This window comes from Crocodylus porosus, unplaced genomic scaffold (assembly GCF_001723895.1).
Source record: "Crocodylus porosus isolate Cpor-Errol unplaced genomic scaffold, CroPor_comp1, whole genome shotgun sequence".
In the NCBI taxonomy this organism is placed as follows: domain Eukaryota; kingdom Metazoa; phylum Chordata; order Crocodylia; family Crocodylidae; genus Crocodylus; species Crocodylus porosus.
This window is the reverse complement of record NW_017728914.1, coordinates 19,384,085-19,411,400: the sequence shown is the minus strand read 5'-3', so window position 1 is coordinate 19,411,400 and position 27,316 is coordinate 19,384,085. Positions and strand designations below refer to the sequence as shown.

The 27,316-nt window shown below is 48.3% G+C and overlaps 1 protein-coding gene across 6 annotated transcripts; it reads right to left on the bottom strand.

Moving 5' to 3' along the window:
• Positions 1–240: 240 nt before the first annotated feature.
• Positions 241–27,316, bottom strand: SH3TC2 (SH3 domain and tetratricopeptide repeats 2). 6 transcript variants are annotated; one of them, XM_019534936.1, is made up of 17 exons: positions 26,820–27,316; positions 20,977–21,096; positions 18,439–18,540; positions 17,124–17,229; positions 16,567–16,710; positions 16,254–16,455; positions 14,919–14,992; positions 13,706–13,901; positions 12,710–12,846; positions 10,908–10,949; positions 9,113–10,822; positions 8,807–8,987; positions 6,279–6,429; positions 4,900–5,022; positions 3,077–3,227; positions 1,349–1,545; positions 241–1,109 (listed from the first exon to the last, which is right to left on the bottom strand). In XM_019534936.1, exons 1-17 carry the CDS (start codon positions 26,829–26,831, stop codon positions 921–923), a joined length of 3,837 nt encoding a protein of 1,278 aa, XP_019390481.1. In that variant the 5' UTR covers positions 26,832–27,316; the 3' UTR covers positions 241–920. The 6 variants fall into 6 exon arrangements, with proteins under 6 accessions (XP_019390481.1, XP_019390484.1, XP_019390485.1 ...); XM_019534939.1 differs by lacking the exon at positions 18,439–18,540; XM_019534940.1 differs by lacking the exon at positions 26,820–27,316 and having other exon boundaries at positions 18,439–18,538; positions 20,977–21,090.

Below are 27,316 nucleotides of genomic sequence, written 5' to 3'. Positions count from 1 at the left end.
TTTCCTCACAAGGGACTGCCTGCCTTTCCTTCTCCCACCATCCACACAGATCATGGAGTGGCCTTTTGCACATACTTCTTCCCTTCTCATCTCTTCCTCATGGAGTTTATGGTGCTTTGTAATGGTGAATGCCTCAGAGGCAGTCCCGGTGGTCTTGTAGCAGGCCACCAAACCCTGCCTGCCTCTCCCTTTCCCCCCACCTCCCAACTCCATCAAAACAAACACACAAGTGAAACCAAATAGAAATAAATAAAAAAATGTTCTTTGACTAATTAAAATGTAGCTTAGACCTCACTGCTGGCTCCACCAATCCATGTGCGCAGCCCAAGGCTGTGAGCAGTCAGGAAGGAGATGGTATTCTGTAAAATAAGCATCAGACTAATGACCAAGCTCAACACTTTGCCAACACTTGGGCAGTGCTTTCCTCATCTGATCAGCTGCATTCTTGGAGTGCCATCTAGTGGCAAGACCCAATAATGTGCACAGGAAACCACTTCCACCCCAGAACAGGCCAAGAACTGAGCTCCCAAGATGCCCTGTGGGGTAACACACAGACAGCGTGCCCATTCTGAATGTGGGACATTGGGGCACATGTGGCAGGAGTGTCTCCTCTATATGTGCATTGTGCTTGCTGATAGGTAAGGGTTTAGTTTTCCAAGGGATCCAAGAAGAAAGTCAGTGAGCAAGCTATGAGGAAAACGTCACATCCCAAACACCTGATGTGACAGCCCGCTTCTGTGAAATGAAAAGCTAACATGGCACAACAACAGGCTGCTTTTCTCAGGCTGACAGGCAGAACTTTCCATGTGCCATTTGTTTTGGCTTCAGAAGGCATGTGGGCAACTTTCTTCAATGAGGTATGAAGATCTGTCATCATCTGTCTCACAAACCTGGCTATGTGGGCCCCCCACCATGGTTTGTCACACTTGTCCTCCTTCGCTGAGCCACCTAGCCCGATATGTGGCACAGCCATCCAGAGCCTTGGACTGGAGGGGCATGCTGTATATGTAAGCTAGCTTGGCATAGATGACACCTTGTAGCTTCTTGTCTCCCAGCAGTGTGGCTGCAGCCAGGGCCAGCAGGAAGTAGCCAGCAGCATCTTGTTCATCCTAACCAAAGAGCACAAAGGGAAATGTTAAGGACCGGCTGAAATGAAGGCAAAAAAGGCTGTGCTGGAACTGGACAAGGGCCTAGCATCTCATGGGAGACCCCTGGGATGCCTGACTCATTTAAAATGAGACCCCTGGTCGGTCTAGCAGCTGCATTCCAGGCTGAGATTTGTGCTATGTTGGCTCCCCAGCAAAACTACTATGTTCCACAGAGCACTTCATGGAAAGATGCTCCTCACCTTCAGTTTGTGCAGGGTCAGATTGCCAAGGTGACAGTAAATCTTAGAATAGTACATAGCCTCTTCGGCACACTGCAGTATGGGAGAGCGCAAGGTGAGTGTCTTCAGATAGCAGTCCTCAGCCATCTCGTACATCTGCAGGAAATAGTACACTGAAGCCAGGCGGTGAAATGCAACCAGCTCTTGCAACTGATCTCCTGGAAAAAGAAGTGCTGATACAGCAATACTGTCACCTGCTAATTAATCCCCATTCCAGTACTACTAAGTCCAGGGCCTGCTAGTGCTCAAGTTCTGTATTTGCTTCGCAGTCAGGGGATGCATCTATATCTGCACTTTACTGTAGAGTTGACTAATTAACCCTGCAGGAAAGTGTCACAGTCTACACGTGCACAGATATTAAGGTGCAGTAAACTAATTAACTCTGCTGTAAGATAGTACGGTCCCCAACAGTGCTATCTTAGAGTCATAGAATCATAGAAAATGAGGGCTGGAAGGGACCTCAGGAGGTCATCTAGTCCAACCCCCTGCTCAAAGCAGGACCAGCCCCAACTATATCATCCCAGCCAAAGCTTTGTCTATCCGGGTCTTAAAAACTGCCAAGGACAGAGATTTCACAACCTCTCTGGGTAACCAATGCCTTACGACCCTCCTAGTAAGAAAGTTTTTCTTAATATCTAACCTAAACTTCCTTTGCTGCAACTTGAGACCATTGCTCCTTGTTCTCTCATCTGCCACCACTAAGAACAGTTCAGCTCCATCCTCTTTGGAACCCCCCTTCAGGTAGTTGAAGACTGCTATTAAATTCCCTCTCAGTCTTCTCTTCTTTAGACTACGTAAGCCTGGTTCCTTCAACCTCTTATAAGTCATGTACTCCACCCCTTAACTATATCTTATGGTGGAGTAATTAAGTGTGATGAAACACACGTGTAGATGGTGGTAGGGGCTGGCTGGGGCATGAGGGTGCTGAAGTGTGGGGGTTGCCTGCTGCCTAGCTGCAGATTCTGCACCCTCATGCCCCAGCCAGCCTCACTGCCACCTGGAGCCCAGGGCTAATCCCTAAAGCCTGCTGCCAGCCTGGGGCTGCTCTGCCCCAGCTCAAACTGCTGATGTCCCGGGCACATGTGTACATGCTGCGCCTTGGCAAAGTTGACTCTGGCTCAAACTGCTCCAGAGTTTATTAAATTGCATTAATTGAATGTGTAGATGCACTCAGGGAGTAGAGGCAGGGACCCCTATGATTCAGGAGATGGCTGAGAATCTCCATGGTCATCAGGATGGTCCAGTGGGGACACAGCCAACAACAGGATTAATGTCATGATGGGCACCAGGGCAGAACTAAAGGGCAAGTATTAGTCATTAGAGTCTCTGGGGGCACCAGGCCTGCACAGGCTGTTTCACTAGTCCCACCTAGAGTTGTATACTGGCATTGTCCTCAAAGCATCCTACCTAATGAAACTATCTACCTGCAGAGTTGTGAGCAGTGTCATCAGAGAAGTAAAGCAGTGAGGAATCGCCGCAGTCTAACTCCTAATTTCCCATCATCTGACAAAATGATGGATATGAGAACAACCCATGCAATAATAAGAGGCCATCCAGCATCTTTATTATGTCAGAAATATCTTCCCATCAGGCAACGAAGTTTTCTCCCTTCTGAGGAGACAACCCACCCACTCTGTGTGGAGAAGATTTGGAATAGCTGCTGTTTCTCAAGGAGGCAAAACCACTCACCTACGCTGGTGCTCAGCCTGGCTGCCAGGGTGGCAAATTCTAGCGCCTTCTCATAGCCCCGTAGTCCAATCTGCAGCTCTGCCAGCTTATTGAACAACCGCAGCTCTGTTCTGGTAGCCTTCAGTTTCCTGGCCAAAGGCACAGCACCTCCCTGGGCAGTTGGGGGGGACAGTAAGTCCAAAGGGATTACTTAGCAGTTATAGCTCAAAACCCATGCTTCACATTAGGGCAAATAAGCAGCAACACACAGCACTGACTTGCCGGCTTGACATTAGGGATGGCACAGAGGCAATGGTTTAGGTGCTGGCAGGAGATGCTGCTAACCCAAGTTCAAATGTTGCCTTGCCCCAAACCTTCTGTGTGACTTGAGCAAGTCAGTTAGGCCTGGACTCAAAAGAAGTTTGATACTTTAACGTGGGATTCAAGTATCCAATTCTGAGAGTGTAATCCTCAAAGTCCCTGTCTATATTTCACCAGGAAAGCCCCCTGGGTGAAGGATGGCTTGCCTAGTCAATGCTGAACAGGTTGTGGTTGTCCTGGGGTCCCACAAGCCAAGCAACTTTGGTCTTGCTCAAGCATTTGGCAAGTGTGCTCACAACTATGGGAATGATTCTCCACCAGGGTGCCATGGCACCCTGGGTTGCCACAAGATCCTTTGAAGGGTGCTTCAGGATGTCATGCAATGTTATCACCACTAGATGTGCAACTGTGACTCACAAGATAAACCTAGAGATTTCAATAGGAATCCCCAGTGTTAAAACCACTCCGACCCGCTGTAGTCTTTCTGAGGTCTTTGCAACAGAAGAAATGTCCTATTATTTTTCTGTAGTCAAAAAACAAGTGAGAGCTAAGAACTGGCATTTCCTGAGGGGTGCCTTGAGTCTATGAGGGGTGTCTTGAATCTAAAAAGTTTGAGAACTGCTGTGCTATGGGACCAAGGTCTACACAAAACACAGGAAACTGCTTTGCATTGAAAGGAGTGGCCTCTGCTCTGCTTCAGACAAGCAAAGAAGCAGTTGTTTAACTCCAGCAAGAGCGTGCAGGGCTGTGAACCCTGAGTGGAAGGAGGTTTGGCCCACAGGCCTTGGAGAAGACAGGACTTAGTGATCCCTCTGAGCTAGCTCTGGTGCTCCAGGCTTGGTGATCTGGCTCTTGTAAGCCCCACCTGACTAAGGGACCCAGCTCCCCTGTGCACAGCATAGAACCTAGGGCCCTAACTCAGGGCTGGGGATCCCACCAAGAGTCAGGTGCTCAGCACTGCACCTTCCATCTCTGTGCCTCAGTCCTCACAGAAGTGTTTGGAAGGACAAGTCCACAAAAGACTTGTGAGGTGCCCTGAAGTTTTGGGCCTGAAGTTCTGGTCCTACAGGATAGATAGCTCCTGCCCCCTCCTAGTACTCTTGGCACTGAGTCTGCCATGAAGCATCCCAACAGCAAAAAGGCTCTTCCCTGCCTGTACCCTGCCACCCTCAAACTGGAGTTCCCTATCTCAATGCTGTTCTGTGCAGAGCCCATCTCAGGCACTCAGACCAACTCACTGTGTTAGTTCCCAGAAAAGTAACCACTCAGCCTTCCTCTGGAACGGTCACTTCTCTCAGATGAGCCCTTGCTGTGGCAGCAGCTACTGTCCTGAGTATCCTGACTCCAGGTGCAGTGGCAGCAATTGTACTCTCATGCTCCTAAACACCCCATCACTTCACCAACACTTCCTTTTCAGCCTCTGCATAGCCATTTCTGACTGACCAGCAAACCTGCCCCTCCACTGGAGAGCTCACTTTGGCTGTTTGCATGATAGGAGTACATTGATGGGAGTGCTCCAGTACCCTATAAAATTCCACTGCTCGGTGTCTGTTTCGGCTGCCATTAAAAAAGATATCCCCCGCCTCTTCATACAGATCCATGGCCAAGGAGAAGTCCCCTGGTTTCAGTGCAGTCTGTATAGCTGCCTAGAATGAGAAGGAATTGAGGTGAGAACCTGAGAGTGCACCATAGATGTACTCCAAGATGATTTTGTTAATAAAATAACAATAAACACAAGCTCAAATCTTCAGAATGGTGCAAACATATTTTGCATGCTCTGTTCTAAGAGCAATGGACGAAAATTAGTAATCAGAAGACCAACTGATCATTTGCATTTGAATGTACAGGTACTGTCATACATGCACCATTGTGGTAATTGCACTTGCAATTTATGTGCATCCAGTTTGGACACCGGGACCAGGGAGTGAATTTCTATGTAGATGCAATATGCTAGTCGAAAAGCATGTGACAATTGTTCAGCAAAGTGGTGTAACCATTGGCTGTGCAAGTTTCACCTAGTACTTGGGAGAACTGCTTCTGGGTATGAAAAGGGGATTTGAAAACCTAGATGGGGGGGGGGGAGTCAAACCCATAGCTAGAGCAAATGGCTATACACAGATCATTTTCAATAGTGCAGGAGTCACTTATGTCAAAAAGCCCTATTAAAGCCATCTCCCAGCCAAAGCAGGATCATTTCCTATTGTGTATTCATTATCATAACTCTATTCCCATTGAAGATATTCCTCAGACGGGCAGGCAAGCCCTGCTAGGAAGATCTGAGAGAGATTTGGCCTATACTTATTCTTTGTTAATGGTAACACTTTGGTGTTCATACATTCGATGTGCTGAAACCACCAGCTAAAGAGTTAATTACAACCATCTGTAATGAGTGCTACAGATTTTCCTTTTAGGATCAAGACCACCAATTCACTTCACACAGGTCAATGAGCAGCCATTGGATAACTGATAACTTCCAAACCCTACTGTCTTGATTTAGATCCATGCTGAAGATGTACAAGTAAAAGGGCTGGTAGCAGGGCAGGAGCCTAACTACTTGTCTTACCCAGCCACACCAGTTTACAGTATCTGATGCTTGAAATAGAAGCTTTCTGTATCCAGGTTGCTACTTTACTGTAAACCCTGGTGGTTCACACCATTAGCAAACCAACTCAGCCTTCTCCTCTGAATAACCTGCAATTCATGGAAGGCCCTCTCGCTTTCAAGAAGATGACTTTCTGTGATTAATGCTTGCACCAGGTATTATTGTTTCCTTTCTCCCCTTCACAGCTAAAACAATAGATTCCCAAATACTAGTGATGGAAAGGGCTCGGGAGGTGAAAAGATCTAGTCACCTCACAGAGGCTTAGACAGCAGAAACTTGCACTACCCACCCCTGCCTTACCTGGAAGTACATTTCCACCAGCTCATCCTCCTCCATAAGATAGTGGAGCCTGCCAGCCTGCAACCAGGCCTGTGCTGCTTTGACTCGCTCCCCCAGGTCAATGAAGATCCGTAAACTCTGCTTGGTACAGTCCAGGGATTGTCTCAGGGACCTGGAGGGTTAACGGGGAATCATCACTACAGAGCACAAGATGATGCCCCCAGAAATCAGATAAGTTTTCATTGAACAACTCTGCATGCCCCTCCATGTATGTGTTGCTTTGGCCCATTGTGAACCATCTGTCTCCTTTTGGCTCCCATCAGCTAACTCAAAAGTGAAACCCGTGCGAGAACAGGCCTCTCTGTCTCTCTCTGTCATGTGATCTATAGGGAAGCTTCTACTAGCAACAGTACCTGGGCCTTTACCCTAATTTTTTTGGCACTAGAAGGCAAAATGACCAGCACTTACTTGTGTGAGCCATGTGATACAACATTTGGCATCCAGCAGGGGGCACTGACCCACTGACAAACCAGCCTTCAGGTTGGTTTGTGCCTTTGGCAGGTTGTCTTTAAAGCTACTGGACTCCAGCTGTCCTTCTGGCTGAGGGTGTGGGGTGCCTTTGTAATCCAAAATAGCACCGCTCACATGACAGATGGCTGCTTCCTAAATTCCTTCCCCCTGAATTCACTGTGACCTTACATGCCATTCCAGGATCTTCAGAGCAAATTCACCAGTACTTGGCATTTGTTTGCCTTTAAAAAGCACAACACTTCCTTTGCCTGTGGTGTTTAATAGCAAACCTTGACTCCATTCTGGCCTAACCCGATAGGTTACCTCCAATTTATCAAAAAGGAAGATTGAGAGGTGACATGATTGTGGCATATAAGTGACCTCCTGGGGAAAAAACAAGGTTAAAAAGGGTCTTTTAGCTAGCAGAGAAAGGAATAATGAGAACCAATGGCTGGAAGCCAAACCCCTATACCATATTAGTGTGATCCCAGAAGAACGGCAGCTCAGGTTTATGTTAGAAAGATGTAAAACTGGAACTGGTTTTGCAAAAACTGATTGGTGGCAAAGTGCTGTAGAAAGGAGTCAGAATATACATTACAAATAGGCCTTTGTCCCATCTGCTTTACAGATGATTTAGATTGGTTCCTGGTAACTTAAAGACCCTGGATGGACAACACTCTTATATCAGTATAATTGGCATTTCACTGCTATAAAAGTGTGGTAGATAGATTATATAAATCCCTAAACTGAAATAATTTTGCCCAATCCACTGCAGAGTTATCCTTAAAAGAATCAGAGAGAAAACTCCCTTAGTGGAAGTTACTCTCATTTAGGTGTCATTTCTCTAAGTAATAGCTGCATACTATGAGCCAGCCCAGAATGGCTGACTGCCTGTTCCTTTTCCTAGTGTAATTTATAGTAGTAAGCAAAAACTGAAAGAACTAGCACCAGGTTATGTGTTTGTCTGTGCTTGCCAGAGATGCCCCCTCTCCCAGGCTGCCTCCCTGATAATTCCTAGCTCAGTGCATCAGGCGGCACTGGTAGTCAGACTCTCTCCTAGTAAGAGATGTGTATTCCAGAAAGTGTAGCCACCATTGGCCAGGTGATCTCTTTGGCACATTGCAAGGCCCATCAATTTTTTGCTGGAGGGTACTAGAGTGGTCAGAGGCAAAGTTCCTATTACCAGAGGGAGTCCTTTTCAGTTGACACCAAGTCAAATTCATGGGAGTGAGTCCATCAGAGCCAGTGGAGCAGGGATGGATTTGACTCAGGGCCATTTCAGTTGGCTATAACTCACCTATTTTTCTTCACTTCTCAGCGTCCTAGAAGCAGCAATGGGACCTTTAATGCATTAACGGAATAAACAGAGCACAATACATTTTCCCAGTCTCCTGTGTGACAGATCAGTGCATGACTGCCAGCTCCTGCAACCCCAGGTTACACAGGAGATGAGTTGCCATGTGCATATCTATGTCATTCAGAAACCATTGCCTGTTCTACAGCCTACTGCACAGTAGTCTCCATTAAACATTTGGTGTTTGCTAAGTTATGACATGTTTGTAAAGGAAATCAAATGATTTCCCTCTGGATCTGCAACAGAAGATATTCATGGACACAGACAACTGGTACGGGGAGCACAAGGGGGGCCCTGAGATTGGCCCCCGACTTGGTACCACTCAGGACAGGGCAGTTTTTTTGCCATGCAGGCCAGTGGCGTGGGGGAGGGGGGCATTAAGCTGCGGCACAGGAATATAAGATGGGATATGGGCCCCCAGGCACACCCACAATTGTGCGCCCCCAGGTTCAGGAGGCACTAGTCACCCCTGTTCATGGAAATGGTGCAGTAAAGAGTTTTTATGACTTGTGCTGTGTACAGCATGGGTAGTACAATGGGTACTATAATACACCTGTGATTGTGGCCCTCTGAAGACTCTGTCCCACAGCCCTGGAAGTTGCTGCTTTTGCTTCCTGGTGAACGGAAACTTCTGGCCAACAGCCTCTGCCCAGTGATTAAGTGATTAAGCATTGGAGTGACTTACTTGGATGTGTCTAGACTCCGGTAGAGCTGGCTGAGGGTCTGTAGGACTTGTGCTTCCATCTCTCGGTCCTGGAGCTGCTGTGCCAGGCATACCCAATGTTCGTGGTAGGTAATGCAGGCCCCAGGATTTGGGGACACTTTACTGTAGAAATGGCAGAGGGACTCAGTGATATGAAGTTGACCTGTATGGTATGGGGAAGAGGGTGGGGTTAAATGGCCACATTAGGGATCTAAGAAGGTGCAACATATAGGCAAGTCCCTTCCCTATACACGCTCACATCAACAAGGCTCCAGGAAACATACTCACTCTTCATGTTGTGGGACTTCAGAGCATACACCAGTGCCAGTTCATGAAAGATTTTGCTGTCTTCTATCCTGTGCCTGCCCACCATTGCCTGAGCTAGCCACAGCAGCACCTGCACCAGCTCCATTTCTGAGTCTTCACTACCCTGGAGCTCAGTGTACAGCTGTAGAGACTGGAACAAGTACCTTTCAGCCAGCTGGTTGGCCCTGTGTGAGAGAGTCAGGTGTCCCAAGTTGGCCAGAGCAATAGCCTGGTTCCTCCTGTTGCCAGTCTCCTTGGCTTTGTTTAAGGCCCACAAGTAGTTTACTGCTGCCTTCTGCACCTGGCCTTCTCCTTTGAGGGCAATAGCCAGGAGGTTGTGAACTGCCCCACCCTGAGTAACACTGTCCGTTTCATGCAGAGATTGCAGGAGCTGCAGCATGATCTCTGCAGCCTTAGCTGGCTGGCTGTTCAGGATGTGCATCCACCCCAAAGAGAGGGAAGACTCAAAGGCCTCCTCCTCACTCATCAGCTTGCCAAGAACTACAGCTCTGGCTGCATAACAAACTGCCCCATCCAACACGCCATGCTGGAGGTACATTCTGGACAAGGTGGCACACAGAGCTCTCTGAGTGGACACAGCACCGCTTTCATGGGAGAAAGTCAATGCATGTCTGAGACAGAAGCAAGAAAGTACTGAGATGCTGCTTCTGTTCAGCTGACTTCCTAGGAGCTTGGCAGTATTCTGGAGGACTAAGCCAGCTCTCCATATAGGTGTTGGTGCCCCTTTGATGCCACTGGGAACAAACCGCCGGGTGGATGCCAATGTGATATGCGGCAAGTATTTCTTGTCATACAAATAGCTCAATATGGGGGTGGTATCCAACAATGTGGCACTGGAATCTTGGCTAGAGAAGTTGGTGGAGAGGATTTGAAGGTGCTCTGCAAAGGGCAGGACCTCATCATACTTGCCCAACTGTAGGAAGAGCTTGACAACAAGGAAACAAGCCCGGGCCTCCAAAGAGGTATTGCCCACCACGACTGCATCCCTCAAGATGTACTTCACAACTTCCAGCTCATTCTCAGAACTGAAGCCATGTCCTGGCAAACAAACTAGCAGGGCCACAGCTTTCCCCAGCATGGAGAAGAACTTGAGCTTCATCTTCTGCTTCAGGTAGATGGCAGCAAGGTTCACATGCAGTGCAGCCAGCAGAGGACGGTCCCTGAACCCCTTGTCCATTACATTTATGGCTTCTTCAAAGTAGACTCGGGCCTGGGACAACTTGACCCTTTTGATGCAGAGCCTGCCCAGCAGGAAACAGACCCTGATATGAGCCCAGTTCAAATGAGTCCTCTTGGCCCAGTTCCTAGAGGTCTCAAGATACAAGATCAGTTCATCCTCATCAGAGAAGCCATAGAAGGTGGAATTGAGGAAGGAGAAAGAGAGGTCATAGAGACTTTGAAAATGGGCCACATAGCCACCTTGGTTAAGGAAGGTCAGTATGGGGTCAAAGACTTCAGCATCCTCCATGTGCCCAGCATTCAGGTCAATAAAGAACTTGGGGTCATCAAAGTCATCTGCCTCCTGCAGCAGAAAGTCTTCCAGGGTAGCAGGGAGCAATTCCCCCTCTGAGCTGGACTGCTCTGAGACACTAGGTGTGGCCAAGCCATTCATAGCAGCTTCCTCCCATGACCCGAGCAGCTGGACATCCTTACATCCTCGGAGAAGAGCCTCTAAAAGGGACAGGCAAACCACAAGTAAGACCTTCGTCACCTCCACTCAGCTGAACAATGTCCATCTCCCCTTCCACAGACTCACCAGATGGCACTTTGGGGAGCATGACTGCAGGTTCAAAACCATCTACAAATCAAGAGAAATAAACATGGCCACTGTTAGCAGACAGCTAGAGGCAAGCAGCATAACTGAACGCCCCATACTGAGAGGACCAGCCTCCCACCCCCCCCCTCTGATTCTCCAATAAGCCCTGAGTGTCTGGCTTAACAAGGTTACAGTCCTACACATCACAGTCAGGCTAGAACTTGCATTCCTCCCTTCTGGGGTGGTTGGGATAAACGCAAGAGCATGCAGTTGTCCCCAGATGCAGGTCAGTGGTAGAGCTATTTTATTGGGTATTGGGAAGATCACACCCACCCAGGAAATGGGGAGGGAGTTACTGTACTGTCTGGGAAACCAGTTTGCCTCCTTTTTCATGATACATCTGATGAGGAGTTTCTAGGACTCCTATATGCCCTGCCTTTCACATTCCTTCCCACATGTGCCAGACATGACAGGTAGTGCATATACAGGCAACTGCCATTTGCCATGGCTGATAGGAAGCATCTTTCAAAGCACAAAGCTAGGAGGCAAGGGAATGTGCACTGTATCACCACATCCCCTTTGTTCTTCCCATCTTAAACTCTTTTGCTAACATCAAGAATCTGAACTTCTCGGCACCAATGAGCTATCACTAGATTATTATATCTCTGTTCCATAGGTGGGGACATTGAGGATGAAACATTCTCTGTGTAGCCAAAGGCCACTGAGCAAGAAAGGGACAGTTGGGAACAGAACCGAGGAATTTTGGATTCAGGGCCTTCCTTTGATAAGCAGACAATATTACCTCCCAGATTAATAATTTATTTGCCTCAGAATCTCAACCAGAGCCCCGAAATGATGGGCTAGAGACAGGAGAGTGATCATCTCTGCTCATGCCTATCCAGGGGAGCCATGTAGTTAATTTTCATATGACAAGCAAATTCTTTGAATTCTTTTCTTTCTTCTCTGCATCTAGATGTTTGCAAAAGGCTGAACTAATTCTTCAGTCTCCCAAGGGAGCAGCCTCTGCTGGGAGCACAGCAGAGATGCTTCAAACTATCACATGCCAGAAGACAGCATTTAGCTGTCTCAGGGAGGCTATCTGAGCCCAGGACCCATTCAGTGCATTGCACTTAAATGGTGAAATACAGCTAAGGACTGGGGCAATTCCAGCTGAGCCAGCCTTGAGCCAGACAGAGGAAACACTCCTGGGGTGGCTGGAGCCCAGCAAGGCTCAGGTCTCTGAGGCTCCCTCTGAAAAAGTCCACTAAGCTCAGCATTTCTACACACACCTTTTCGTTCAGCCGGGCACTGGAGATCTGCAGCTTCTGAGCAGACTCAGTTAATCAAGTCTGCTCTGCATGCAAGTTGACGTGCACTGTGCCATGCCACATGCAGTTGTATAAGTGGAGAAATGTGTGTCAGTGTGCAGAAAATGGCAGCGGTGCACTTCTTGAACTAAAGCACCTCTGAGGTGTTTTAGTTCAAAAGCACGCTGCTGCCATTTTCTCAGCGCTGATGTGCACTTTGCTGCTTATACAACTGCAAGTGTTGCAACACCAGGTGCTTTTTAGAGTGCCAGGTGCTGTGGTGCTTGCACATGTAAAAATGCCCCTTAGGGTCTGGGTGAGGACTTCAGGTGCAAGCTGCCTACTCAGTGCACCTAGTAACTCCTCCCAACCCCTCTCCACCCTGCAAACTTCTGACTGGGGATATAAGGCAGGGAACTCCCTAGAGATGCCTGGATGGGGCTCCATTTGAAGAGGCGGCTGCCCCAAGGAGCAGTGAGGGGCAGAGGCACTCACCCAGCCTGTACACGGAGGTGATGTCAGTGTGCGCCAGGTCACTGAGGACACGAGTGTAGTGCTGCTCGCTGCCATTGCACGGGAGGTGCAGGAGGGAGCGTTGCTCTTCTTCACTGAGAAACTCCAGACCCTTTCCCCTGTGTTGGGGCATGCACCAGCAGACGTCAGTCAGTGCAGCTTGTATTTCCCCACCCCAAAACAACTGTCTTGTGACAAGGCACTGGTCTTCCAGGCTCCCAGCCCCACATAGCCAGAACCCTGCTGTGGGTAGACACTCCTGCTACCCACCCAACATAACTCTGTCACAGTATTTTCACCTCAGGAAGGAAAGTCCCTGAAGCAACAAGACCTTGAGTTGCTTTGGCCCAGAAATGGCCAACTGAGGTACTAGAAAACCTATGAAACCCCCCACAAAACTAGGTTCTGGCACCACCAGAGGATGTGCACCTACTTGGGGCCTGTAGTACCAGCTTGACAACTGAAACAACGATTAGGGCTTCACAGTATGAGGGAGTCACCTCCTGTATCATCCAGTGGCTCTTGCCCTGTCTTTCTGATGGTGCTGTTTTGTACTAGCTCCTCTCGGGCACGCTGTGCCTCACCAACTGGGGGTCCGCAGCCTCCTGAACAATACCACGTAGCCAGTGAATGTTTAAAACTAAAACTAAAATGGGAGGGATAAGCCAGCTGCTCTGTGACATAGACACACTGAGCACACAAGCCTTACAGTAAAATGAACCCCGGCAGGGTGCTGTATCTGTTCTTACGGGCTGTAATTTCCAGTCTGCGAAATACCTAGGATGAGTAAAAGCTGACAGCTAAGCCTGCTTTAGGCAGAGAATCCATCAGCCGGCTGGTTCCAGAGAGAGCCTGGAATCGCAGCGTGATCTCCGTCTGCAAAACCCTGGATTCGTTCACCTGCCAGAAACAAACTCCAAGCCTGCCCTTCCCTCTCCCTTCCACAGGAGCTTGCCTGGAGTACCGCAATGTACTTACAGAGGTTCATATGTCTTGGGGTCTATGCATTTGGTTTGGACAAAGCCAGTCATCCCCAGGCTCAGGGATCTTCCCACAAACCACTGCAGTCCTGGTATAAGAAAGCCAATGATCTCTATGCTGTCTCCTTTGGAGAAGCTCAGTTCATCCCATCCTCTGCCTCGGTAATCCTCTATGGCTGTGCACCTACCCTTTCCTGAGAAGCAAAGGGAAACATCTTAATTTCAATTCACTAGGCCTTTTAAGTATGACCAAACCTTCCCTGGCTGGAAGTGGGGCAGCCAGTAAGTGTTGATGGTTTTAGCATGAAAAGAGGGTTCATCCCTTGGAGAGTTTCTCCTGTTACTTGCTGTTTGCATGGAACCACACTCCTCTGTGTGATGTCCTCACAGACTAGATGACCGTGATATCAGGAAGGTGGAATAAGCAGCAGAAACAAATAAGGCTCCTCATGGACAAAGACTGAAATCCCTCAAAAACCCTCTGATAATTAAGCATGAGAAAAATTTAAATACCTGGGCCACTGTACCACAGGACAGAACTGCTTCTCCATATACCGCTCAGAGTTTGCCAGAGAGGCCAATGAATCTTTAATGGGTTGATTTGCAGTCAGGCATATAATTGCACCCACCATTGTGTGTCTAATTTGTATGTGCAGTTACCTTCCATCCCCAACTGGCCAATACGCAGGACGGCTACTGTACACACGGTTGCCCAGTTAATGTGTAGGGCTGCAAAGACTGCCAGCACCAGCTCGGCATGCAATGGCATGTTCACTTGTGTGTGTCTAATTGTTTAAAATGCAGGCCCTAAAGGATCAAAGGAGACAGGCACCAGAGAGAAGAGGAAATAGGGGAAAAGAATGCAGAGAGGAAAATAAAAAGAGGATGATGCAAGGTGCTGGCAAATTTTCATACTCCGAGTTGGGCTTTCACTGTGCCTGGTGCCTTAAGACCCCGTGAGGGGTATGAATGATTCCAGAGGGTCCGAAGATGCCACTTGGGAGGATCCTACTTCAAGCAGAGGGTTGGACTAGATGACCTCTAAAGGTCCCTTTCAGTCCTACTTTTCTATGATTCTTTGATTCTAAATCTAGATGCTTAAGGCACTTCCCTCTTGCTGTATATAAAGCACTTGATAGCCCTTCCCATGGATTTGTAAGAGTCGTGGCTTTGCTCTAGAAAGTCCAGGCTGCTACACCAGCGACACTTACCAATTGGCTGGGCGGTTGGACTACTAATTTCTTTGGAGACACTGAAGCTCACTGGATACTTCTTCAGAAACCATCTGCAAAGGAGAAGCCATGCGTAGATGCATTAATATGGTCAAAGATTTGTTCAGTTGAAAAGTATCAATACCCCAGGGCATCAGTCAGACCGGGGAAGCTCAAATGTGCATTTGAACCATTTTGGGCATTGAGCTCTTGCTCACTGGGCACACGGGTATCTGAATATCCCTTGGGTATCTCATCAAATTCCACTCCCTTAAAAACATGATGAACTTCACAGGGTGTGAAAGGAAGTTTCCCTGGTGAATTCAGTAAGAAATATGATTGATGTTCTTATCACCATGGCTGACCTAAGTATCTGACCTGAAGAACTATAATTCCTCATCAGCATCACTGGACCAGCCTTTGGCTTTCTATAAGTCTTGGGCTAAGATTCCCCTTCCAGTTACATCAGTGTAAACCAGGGGCAGGCAAAATGGCAGATGCAGCTGGTAGCCAGACTTCATTTCCCAGCAGCCCCTGCCCGCATTGCTGCAGCCGGTTTCCCTGAAGACTCCAGGAACAGCAGGGCCATGATAGCATGTGGCTAGGGTTTCCATGGAGACCAGCCCCAGCAGCACTGGCAGGGTGCATGGCTGGGCAGGGAGTTGCTCCAGGGCTGGGGCCAGGATCTTGCGGTGGTGACAGTGTGGTCTGGGGCCAGGGCACAGCCAGGATCCACTGCCTACATGCCCCTGCCCGGGGCACATGGGCAGCAGATTGTAGCTGTGCCCTGGCTCTGGACTACACTGTCACCACAACATCCTGGCCCCGGAGCTGCTCCCTGCTAGCTGCACACCCACCAGTGCTGCTGGGGCCTGTCTCCATGGAAACCCAAGCCCCACACTGTCACAGCTCCACCATTCCTTGGGCCTCCGTGGAAACTGGTTACAGCAATGCAGACAGGGGCTGCTGGGAAATGGAGTCTACTGCAGACCCAATCCAGCCTGCAAATTGGATTTTGCCTGCCCCTAAGTAATTCCATTGAAGTCAGAGGATTAAATCAGTATAAAACCAGAGTGAGATCAGAATTAAATCCTTGACCTATTCTGGGAATAGAACAAGAATTGGTTTTTGACCTTCATTGTGGTATATATGGTATAGCCTGACAAACTTGCTGGAATTCCAGGCCTCTCCTGTTCAGATACAAAGGGCAGCCCCTACAACCATCCAAAGGGACAGCAGTTCCTCATCCTGAATTTGGTGCTGCTCTGAACCTGAATGTTCCAGGCGAGGAACAAATGTTAGTTGTGTAATGCACACCACTGTCCATCTACTTACTGGTAAAATGGATGGGGTAGAGGCTCTATGGCTGCCACGGGTACTAGGCCTCTCTGACCTGTCAACAAGGACATCCCTTCCCATCTTGACTCTTCTCCGATGTCCCTCACGTGAAGTAGCTCATTTTTGCAGAACCTCAAGCCTCCCTCTGCCTCCTCCACAGGTTGAAGAACATTCAACACTGCTCTGGAAAAGAAGTTACCTGCAGATTGAAACAAGAAAGCCATTACCAATGTAAGTTATGGACCAGCTCAACCTGAAATCCTGCTGGGATGATTTAGAGAAGATCCCGAGATGGGCACTTGCTTCTAACCTTCCTGGATAAGCAGACCCAGATATATGGTAGCCAGGCGATCTTCATTGACAGTAACACTGATCTTGGTGTCCTCCACCAAAGCATAATTCAGCCAGTACACTTGGTCGAAGAGAAGCTGTTCCAAACAGCAAGCCACATGGCCTAATAAAATAAGAAAAATACATGGTCTAAAATTCTTCCTTTTCCACATGCTCCCTCCCAGCAAAAGACAAAGCATTTATGCCTGCAGCGCCATCCAGATCAGCTTTTTGCAATCCTACAGTTGGACAGTGACCACTTTGGTCAGCAGCTTGCCTTGGAGAAGTTAGTAGAGCCTCCTCTGTGTCTGCTGCACTGAGCTAGAAGGCAGTGCCATGAATATGGCTGGGTACCATGCCAAATATTGCTCTTGTGCCATCAGCCCTACTGCTCTCATTAACCTTTCTATCCCAATAGCCAGTTACATTGCTAGTGTGGCTAAATACCTAATTCTAGGTATTTTGTGGCATGGAGCATCTGATTTGCCCTCACATTCCCAATGCCCCCATGCCCATCTGATGTGGTGGATAGTCTACCTAAAGCCAAGTATGTGGAAAATTTCCAGATTTCTTCTGTAGTCTTAAAGGTGAGAAGGAACCGATCCTCCTGAGCCTGGATGCAGACCAACCTGGCTGACAGCTCCTGGAAACCAAAGAAAGGGCCAATGTGTGAGAAGGTCCTGGGGTCCTCGGTCACTCCAGCTACTTTGTTGTGAGAGGGAATACAAAAAGTGGTACATGCAACACTCCACTTGTTATAGTGGAAGGGCCTGGCACCGGGCTATGGACCCTGGATTCTGGTGTCCTCCAGGCTGGAGCTCTGAATCCATGACCTGGAGGGCTACAGAGCTTTGTTACTTGCCAGAGATCATAACTGTTGGCTCCTTCAGCAAGGAAGCGCTGAGCCTCTGCAGTTCTTCGTCTGAGCTGCAGATGCTCTGACACAGCAGAGTGAGTGGGAGAGAACTGACCCTCCCCACAAAATCTTTTCCTCTCCTTATTGTGCAGGCCAGTGAAATTCTGCTTATGAAATCCTGAGGATCTGCGGTGGTCAATAGCAAGCGAAAAATGCTTAATAACGGCAGAGGCAATATCCTAACCAGAACTCAGGGGCTTGAACCCAAGGGATCATCTGACTTTGAAAGCAGGATCTCTCCTCCATACAATAAAACAGATGTCCCCAGCAGCAGTATTCACATACTCTGCCAGGTTTCCAGATACAGAGGGGCTGAGACCAGTATTAAGGAATCCACAAAGAGCTATGATGCCCTTACACGTGAAGAGCCAGCGTGGAAGGAAAACTCAAGGCAGTGAATTACTACACGGTATTTTACAACATCCTAACAGCATCTGTGAATCTCGGCTGAAACAAAATGAAAGGAAATTGTCCTGTCTCCAAAGTGGTTGGTTATCTGTCTGTCTGCCTGCCTAGGCTGACTTCCAGTGCGAGTTGAGCACCTAATGCCCTTAGACTCTTCTGAAAATCCTACCTTGCTTTGGCTCCTCCGATTCATACTAGTGTGTTATCTAAGTGCTTCCCAAGTAACCCAGACCTCCAACGCAAAGTCCCTTGAAGATTTCATGGAGCTTCCATTCATTTTCCCTTCCTGATAGGAAGATATGCTTTGGGCATACTGGATTATTGTGCCCCTTTCCCTGCTAGCCTAGTTATGGGAACACCTTCTTACAGAGGATGGTGTGCTGACATACACTGTTGGTGGTAGGACCCTGGATGATTCAGATGTCTCTGTCTGGTCTGTGGAAGACACACTGTGAAACCAACCCCAATGAGGTGTATGTAAGCAGCTCACCTTTCCCATCTCTCTGGCATACCTGCGCCTGTAACTCTCACCTTGAACAGAGCACAGACATCCTTCTCGTCGTTTTCCAGGGCCCACAGCTTCTTCCTTGCTGCTTCCTGCAGCTGGGAATTGACGCCCTGAGAAGAGTGACTCTCAACAGAGAAGGAGAGCGAAATTTCTTTAAAATGAAACATGTGTGGTTAAGGGATAGAAGCTGTTATATACAAAATTTGTCCCTACTTCTCCCCAGCTTGAACACCCTCCTCCCCCAGGTTTAGTTCACGCATTAACCTTGAATAGGGTTGAGCTATGCGACAAGCAAGATGAGTATGGTAGGCTGCTGCTGCCAGAAGGGTGTTCCACATGCAGACCCATGGCTCTGTATGAAGCAGTCTGATAGCCAGACTCTGCAGAGGATGGGCTCCAGGGCGAGAACTAAGGGCCATGCATCTTAGTCGAGGTCTGCACTGGTCGAGCTCTGGGACACAACTAGATGTGTGGTGCAGAACTTGAGACCCCAACACACTGGGTGCGGGGTCAGGCCCATGTGGGGGCAGGTTGCTATGGTTTGCTCCATCTGCTACTCCTGGAGTCTCACTTCTACCAACTCCCAATAGGCCACTGGGAATTACTGACATGCCAAGAGGGGAGATTAGGCTCTGAAGAAAGCAAGTATGGTATTGTGGTCTGGGGACCTGGAGACTCCCTCTGGCCATCCTTAATGTGTCCTGCTGTAACACCTAATGTATGAACCCACAGGCACAGAATTTGCTTTGCCAAGCCCCATCCTTACACCTACCCCTCATTTGCTACATTGCTAAAATAACTCGAGTCAATCTAGTGCTTACACCAGCTTCTTCTCCCTGGAAACTAAGAGTAAAGCCAAGAAATGCATGTGATGGATGAGAATATCCATCTGGGGAACTTCAGCCTGGGAGTGAACCATTGAATTATAGCTTCTTTGCTATCTACAAGCATTACAAACCCCAGCAGCTGACAAGGCAGTATCTTACCAGTGGGGAACCCTTCTCCTACAGCCAGTGACACAGACTTGGTCTCCAGAGTGCCCTCTGCTAACTGTGCAGGCTGATCTCCTGGCTCCGGCTCCCTAGGGTTACCTACCAAGCCATCATGGAGGCAGAGAGCTGTAGTCAATGCTTATGGAGGAGATAACAGCATATTCTACCCTTACAACAGCCCCTTAAAACAAATGTTGTGCTTTGACAGATCCCAATAGAAGTGTATCACCTTAATCACTGATGTTACCTTAAATCATAAGCAGAGGAGGGAGAGATCAATGATACTATGAAGATCTAACTACAAGCCCCACAGGATGCCTCTTAATGATTGTCTGGCTATGACACTATGCCAAGGTAGCCCTGAGCTGCGGAGAAGTCTCCCTCTTGCTTTCAGACCTTTAACATGCTGAACTGGGCAGTAAAAGTCTAGAAAAGGCACATTTGAGGCAAGTTTTGTAATTATTACCCTTCTTCAGTCCAGGAAATTGAATAATTTGCATAACTCTTTGCTCATCAGTTTGCCAGTGGAAATGAGATTTTCCTAACTGCCAGCTCAGGCCAGTATCTGAAAACCAGGCTGCATCCTTTCTGCTTCACACACCATCAACCATTGCCATAAAAGATCCTGGAATTGGAACTCTAGCTGGCAATTATGTCAATGATGCCTGAGGCACAGTGAACTCCAGCTTGCTCTTCCACAGCTGTATTGGCTCTTCAGGGTAACAGGATTAAAAACCAATTCTTGTCAGTAATCAGACAAGTCTTGTAAGACATACAAGCACCAAGAGATCTGAGGCTGGAACAATGCAACGGCTTTTATAAGTCACTTTTCTGACTGTAGCTGTACGTTAATGTTCTTTTTATTCAGTCAGCTTTTCTAGCCTGTAAACTAAACTGCAATTTGCACACAGACTTTTAAACCATAGTTATAGCTAGCAATAGAAAAATGCAAGCCTGAGGCTTCTCATTAGTGGGCTTTGCTTACAAAGAAAAGCCTCTCAATGTTTTTATTTCACCTTATATTTCAATATGCTTTATGAAGGCCTGTCAGTAACTATATCCCCATTGCACAGAGGCATGGGTACAGTGACAGGTGAAGTGACTAGCCCAGTGCTATGAAGGCAGTCAGTGGTAAAGCCTAAACTAGAATGAATACTCCTGACCATCAGTATAGTCCTGTCTGCTAGATCCTACTTCCTAGATCAGGGCTTAGCTAGTATTTATTCAACAAGCCTACTCCCTGCCTCATCTGTTCTTTCCTTGTTCCATCCTTCTTGCTGGTATGATAGTTCTAGCAAGGAGGATCTGCTTTCCAAGGACTCCTTATAAAAGTTTCATTTTGGGCCCCTGTCCTTTGCTACAGAGCCAGACAAATGCAGAACTGTAATGCAACAGGGTCCCCTGGCAAGCTTCAGACTCCAGGCAACTGCATCACTTGCCCCGTCTCATCCCATCCCTGTTCACGCATGTGTGGCCGGCAGCCTAAAGGAGGCAGAATGTTGCCCTCAGGAAAGCACCCATGTGTTTCAGACTGAGTGGGGTGTTTTCCTTCTCTGCATGCTCAAATACCTGATGCCATGGTCTCCTCCTGAAAACATCTTCCTTGAGACTCAGCTGTGTAGTTCTGCAGACTGGACCAGCTGGGCAGGAGCACAGGCGCAGCAGAACAGCAGGAATCCTGCTCGTCACCTGAAGAAGACATGGTGCAGGCCAAGCTGATAAGAAACCAAGCAGGGTCCTCTTAGCCCTGGGTCCCCACAGGGTCTCATTCCAATTCAGCAACAATAGCAACAGCGATAACAGAGGAAATCACTTGTGTTGCGGTGCAAATAACGGCCCTGCTCACACTGCTGTCACTGCTGTCTGACAAAGCGCTCTTGAGGGATATCACCGGGGACATTCATCTCCAACGGGCTCCGCGGCAGCGTGCGGATGAGCGGAGGAATGGGCTTGCTTCTCCAGCGCTCATTTGTTTTGCGTTTAGTTTTGTTCCTGCCAGCTCAAAAGGGGAATTCAGAGCATGTTGATAAATGAATTGAAACTGCCTGTCAGGTCTCATTGCAGTTCAAGCCAGTGACTCATTGGGACCTTGCTGCCGAAATATCCTGTAACTGCTAACAGCAGCTCTCCTGTACAAAGCCCAGCACAGAGCTTGTGCCCTGGCCAGCAACAGGTCCTATCTAGGGAATGGCGTGCTGGATTTCCAGCTCAGCTGCAGCAGTGGAAATTCACAGCGACTGCTCTGCTCCAGAGTGTACTCCAGATTTATGCTGATATAATTGGCGTCAGGATCTGGCCCCCTGCCTCCTTGCTTGTGGGGTGAGAGAGAACCCAGAGTGAAGAGGAGCAGGGAGCTCACAGAAGGGGAAGAGAGCCCCCCATTAGAGCATGGGGCCTCTGTTCATGCTGGTCGGTGCCCATCTCTTTCCTCCAGAGAGGTGGTTTTGCCCAATCAGGGCACCAGGCTTGATTGCACCAAGATAAAGAGGCCTGCTATGTGCATGAGGGCCTAAAATTATGAGCTGTCAGATGAGGCCTTCTGTGAGCTCTGCTATAGCTGTAAGGAGCCCCTGGACAGGAACGGGGATAGAGGCAGGGAGGCTCCTGTAGGGAACTGGAAGACAGCTCCACAGAGCTGATTCAGTGAATCCTTCCCTCGCCTGCCTGTCCCTGTAACTGGTTTCTGGAGTATGCCCAGAAGCTGCAGCTGAGAGCCAAGTGGCACTTGCAAGTCACTGGTGAGAGAAGGAGAGGCTGCAGAAAAATAACAACAGACATCTCCATGTGAGTGATGAGCAGCCAAACTGAACCAGTCCTGACCACTAGGACCTTTCCCAGCAAAGCTTAGCGAAGCAGAGAATCACAGGGCTAGAAGAGACCTCTGTCTGTGGGCTTCTAGTCCAACCCGCTGACCAGATGCAAGATTCATGAGACACGTGTCCATCCGGGTTCTTCTCACTGTGAAAGACTCACAGCTCAGCTTCATCCCACTGACCAGGACAAACAGGGAGGCTGCGACCCCTGCCAATCACTTACCTGTGCACCATAATGAAAGGTCCCTTTGCAACAAGGCTCCACAGCAGCAACCCATGTGTCCACCATCCCACCTAGCCCTGAGGCTGGTGTCCTTTCTAACGGCAGAAAGTGCGTCTGATACTCCCCAGCCCTGCAATGGTGTGTCGGTCCTACCAGCCCTGGGACTCAGTCTCTCGACACACAATGCACAATGCATCTTTTGACCGCTGCACTGCATTTGCAAAGCGGGGGTGGGGCCGGGCCCATCTCCCAGGCCGGTGCGGCTGCCCAGTGCCAGCCCTCTGACTCCAGTAGTTCTTTTCTCTCTCTTTCCAGATTGTATCTCAAATGCCAGGCTGCACATTCCTGGCATTCTGTGTTTCAGCTAGGGACAGGGAAAGCTGCTCGTGGCCTTTGCTTGGGCATCCCTGGCAGCCAGCTGGGCCCCCTATGTCTGTTGTCAGGCTTCAGTACACTTTCTCGCACTGAAACAGCATCCTTCTCCACCCTGAACAGCGAGAGACATCCAGAGTCCTGACTCTGACAAGCATGTCTCACCAGCGGTAATTACATTAGTGTTTTCTCTCTCCCTGCATCCAGGGTTGCTTTCTTCCCATTGATGAACTAATCCTCCCAACCTCTGCTGTGGATTAGGGAGGTGTTGTTTTCCCCATTGTACAGTAGCAATCTGGTGCTGGTTGGCAGCTCAGAACAGGCTTCAAAACCCACCTGATAAGCAAATTAAATTAACCCACAACATGCTCCGTCCAGGCGGCTAGCGGTACCCAAGATAAACTGGTGGCCTGCAGTGCAGACACAGGGTTCAAATTATGAGGGAGTCCCCCCCCACTCCAATAAGAGATGAGAACTGCCCCAGGTCTTTCCAAGCAGCACATGTGGCAGCAGTGGCAGGTCCTTCCGGCTGCCACTGCTGCAGACCCCCCAAGAGTCAAAGTCTAATTCAAAACCTGTACCACCATGAAGCACAAAATGAGGAGCGGGCCTTTACCCTCCAGTGATTAGCACTCCCCTCCTGAGGACATCCCTGAGATGCACTATAAGCACAAAATACAACCAAATGGTACAGATAGGATTTTCAGCTCAGATCGCTGAGAAGGAACCACTGTGATCACCTCACCTGGTCTCCTATACAGCACATGTTGTACAACTGCTGGGAATTAACTGTTCATAATTCTCAATGAAAATGTTCAGTCTCCTTTCCCAGGCCTGAGACTAACAGGGTAAGCTCCATGGGGCTCTCCTCAATGGGCAGGTGCACTGAGGTAGCAGGTCCCTGCAAAATATCTCCACCAAAGGTGCAGTTTAGTCTCAACCTATCAGGCAACCTCCAGATGTGCTCAGAGAAGAGGAAAGAGTACTCTTTTAAGGAAGGGTTTTTGCTGCCTGGCCATAGCTGAGGGATAACTAGCTTGCTGTGGTTTTTCTATGAGGCATCTGAGATTGAAAGGAAGACCAGCTCAAATGAAATGTGGTGCCTACTAAAATAACTGTGTCATCATATCCTTCCGGCCGCAAGGGAGCACGACACAGCTGGAAGGAACAAGAAGCCAAGAAGAGAGAATTAAAGGAGCAGGCTCTTGTTTAAAGGTGTTTCCTCAAAGTTAAAATACAACTAACCATGCCAGAGAGGGGCCTGTGCTTCTCCTGGGGAAGCTGCAGCATAGCACTATATGCCACATAATGTGCTGCAATGGCATAACTGGAGAATGACTCCAGCTCATAGGTATTACTGAAATACTACCTATAAAGGGTAATAATTAACACTGTGACTGGGGACGGAAGGGGACATTGGCTTTTGCGTAGCCTATTTACACGTGCCCAGCAGTGCCTGCGTCCTACCGGGAAGAGCTGCTGTTACTGCCTCGGGTTACTAGTACATTTTGCCCAGTGATCCCCCAGCCCATAGTACTTCTAACTGGGGCCAGCTCTACTTCTAATATCCACCAGTGCCTGGCTTCTGGATTCTATGAATTGGGACCATAATTCTCACTGACACCTTGTTTTAGCAGCTAACTGGTCTCCTTTGAAATCTTCCAAATATTATGCCACTGCCTCCTATTCCTGCCCTGGCCTGGCAAATGACAAGCAAGCCCCATTTCTCTGGTATCTCTGCAAATCTGTATAGCTACAGGGACCAGAAATGTGGACTTGGACGTAACTATGCTGCATTCCCCAGTGTCCTGGTCCTTTCAGAACAAAAGAGCTTGTTCCTTCCTGTAACACAGAGGCACTACGAATGGGTTCAAATCACAAAGTTTGGCATCAAACATTGAAAATTCCTAAATTCAGAACAGGGAAAGCACAAGATACTTGGATTCCCATCTTAAAAATCTAGGAGTCACTGGCAAAATTCAGATCCATGTGTGGATTTCAGCTTCCCCTGGAATATCTGGTGCATACAGATCCAGGTTGTGGGATAACTCTAACAGAAACGTGCTGCCATGCTACGGTCAAATTTTCCAAAGATCTCCTTAGAGTAGGGTAACATTTTTCAGACCATTTTCCCCCCAGAAGATGCCTGCTTGAATTGACCAAAACTATTCAACACATTTGACACACATTGTGAATGGTTTTAGCCAAAGAAACTAAAAAAAGTGAAAATGTCAAAAATGTTGGTATGACATTTTCTACGCACAATTTGCTGATTTTATTCTGTTTGCTTTTAAAGAATGATTGCTTTTTTTTTTAAAGCAGAGCTTTAGTAAATTTTAAAGAAAAGAAGAGTCATTGGAGAGAGTCTGCCTGAAGAAAGGTGTTTATGCCTGAAAGCTTGCAAAAAACACTTTTTCCAACTATTTAGTTGGTCTAATAAAAGATAGCACAGCTACCCAAAGAACCTTGTTTGCCTATGTCCTTAGACTAACACAGCTACAACCAACAGTGCTGAAACATACATTAGTCTATGACTTGAGCTGCTTTGATTTTGGGGAGCTCAACTGGAACAGAAATCTAGTGAGAGCCAGCTCTTTGAAACGTAGAACCACAGAAGCACAGAATCATAGAAAATGAGGGTTGGAAGGAGGTCATCTAGTCCTCAGGAGGTCATCTAGTCCAACGACCTACTCAAAGCAGGACCATCCCCAACTAGATCATCCCAACCAAGGCTTTGTCAAGCTGGGCCTTAAACACATCCAAGGATGGAGATTCCACAGCCTAAGTAACTCATTCCAGTGCTTCACCACCCTCCTAGTGAGAGAGTTTTTCCTAATATCCAACCTAACCTTGCCTTGCTGCAACTTGAGACCATTTCTCTTTGTTCTGTTATCTCCCACAATGGAGGACAGTCCAGCTCCATCCTCTTTGGAACCACCCTTCAGGTAGTTCAAGGCTGCTATCAAATCTGCTCTCAGTCTTCTCTTCTGCAGACTAAATAAACCCAGTCCCCTCAGCCTCTTCTCATAAATCATGTGCCCCAGCCCCTGAACCATTTTCATTGCCCTCTGTTGGACTCATGTCCAACTCATCCATAAAAGTTGGCCTTCATACCTGGTCCCTAGTAGACTTCCCTGTGGGAACCTTTTCCATGTAAGAAGCCTCCATTCCTAGTTCCCAGTGGGAAAGGGGTCCTCTGAGTAGACCATAGAGCAGTGATACTCAACCAAGATGCCATAGTATGCTGGCATGCCTTGAGATCCTTTTAAGGGTGCCACAGGGTGCTGCACAACGTTAGCACTGTGAAACATGAATCACAATATAAACCTAGAAATTTCAAATAGAAATCCAGAGCTGTGGTCTTTCTGAGTTCTTTGCAACAGAAAACCTGCTCTATTATATTTCTGTAGGCATAAAAAGAGTGAAAACTAAGAGTTGCCATTTTCCATGAGGTGCCTCGAATCTATCCAGGGGTGCCTTGAGTCTAAAAAGGTTGAGAACCACTGGCTGAGAGTCACTTCCCCCCACGCACCCTCTGGGCCAGGGCTGAGTGAGGCATATCAGTGCCTGGGGCAGGGAGTTTTTCCAGCTGCTGGCCATCCTCTGGATAATAACCCAGCAGATTTCATTTGTCAGGGCTGCCATATGCTGGCCCCTTTCACCCACACTGAATTCACATTAGTCAAACCTAAGCAGTTGCCATCTCTGCTGTTCTGCATTTCCCCTTTCATGATCACAACTATGAGATTTCTGAACAACTAAGAAAGAAAACTTATTCTGTCCTTACATTGTGCCAATCACTCCAGCACCCCAGTAAGTCCAGACTGAAAACCCCAGCCCCATTTCCCCCATGTGCCTGCATACCAAGCACCCAGCTACCAGAAATACTTGCAAGCTTTTGCTTCCCACCTATGTTTGCTCAGCTGAGCAGAAGCTCATAGGTATGCACCACGCACTAGACCAGGCATGCAAAGCAAACAGAAGGCGCAAGCTGCTGTACTGACCTGTTCGCACATCAGCACAAGTTCACGCTGGTCCCCAACATAATTTCCTGGGGACTCCTCCCCCTCCGAAAGGTCTTGGTCTTGCAGTTTGGACCATTCCAGAGGGACCGGACAGTCTGGTGCCTTAGGAGATCAGTACTGCCAGCTTCCAGGAATCGGAGAGCATGGGTGTGTGTGTACGTGTTGTGAGCCAAGTGAGCAGGCACAACACAGCCACTCCCTCGCACAAGGAGAAGAATTTCTTCTGAGAGCTGCTTATCATCCAGGGAACCTCTGTTTCCCAGCAGCAAAGTGAATGGTGAAGTCATTGAGTTACCCAGGAGCTGTGCCATAAACAGACCATGCTCCCTGCTCGCAGGAGGGAAGCACAAATGCTGAAGCAAATACCTCCAGCAAGTATATACACCAGAGGCTGCTTGTTTGCTGAGGCTGTGAAAACAGGTCTGGGTTGTTTTCAGCCAGATCAGTATCAGCAGGGACTGGGCCAGCAGCTTGTC

Coding starts and splice junctions, on each gene's coding strand:
- SH3TC2 (XM_019534936.1), bottom strand. Junction 13,902..14,918: donor TCCAACCGCCCAGCCAATTG/GTAAGTGTCGCT, acceptor TTTGCTTCTCAG/GAAAGGGTAGGTGCACAGCC. Junction 1,110..1,348: donor TGACCCTGCACAAACTGAAG/GTGAGGAGCATC, acceptor CTCTTTGGTTAG/GATGAACAAGATGCTGCTGG.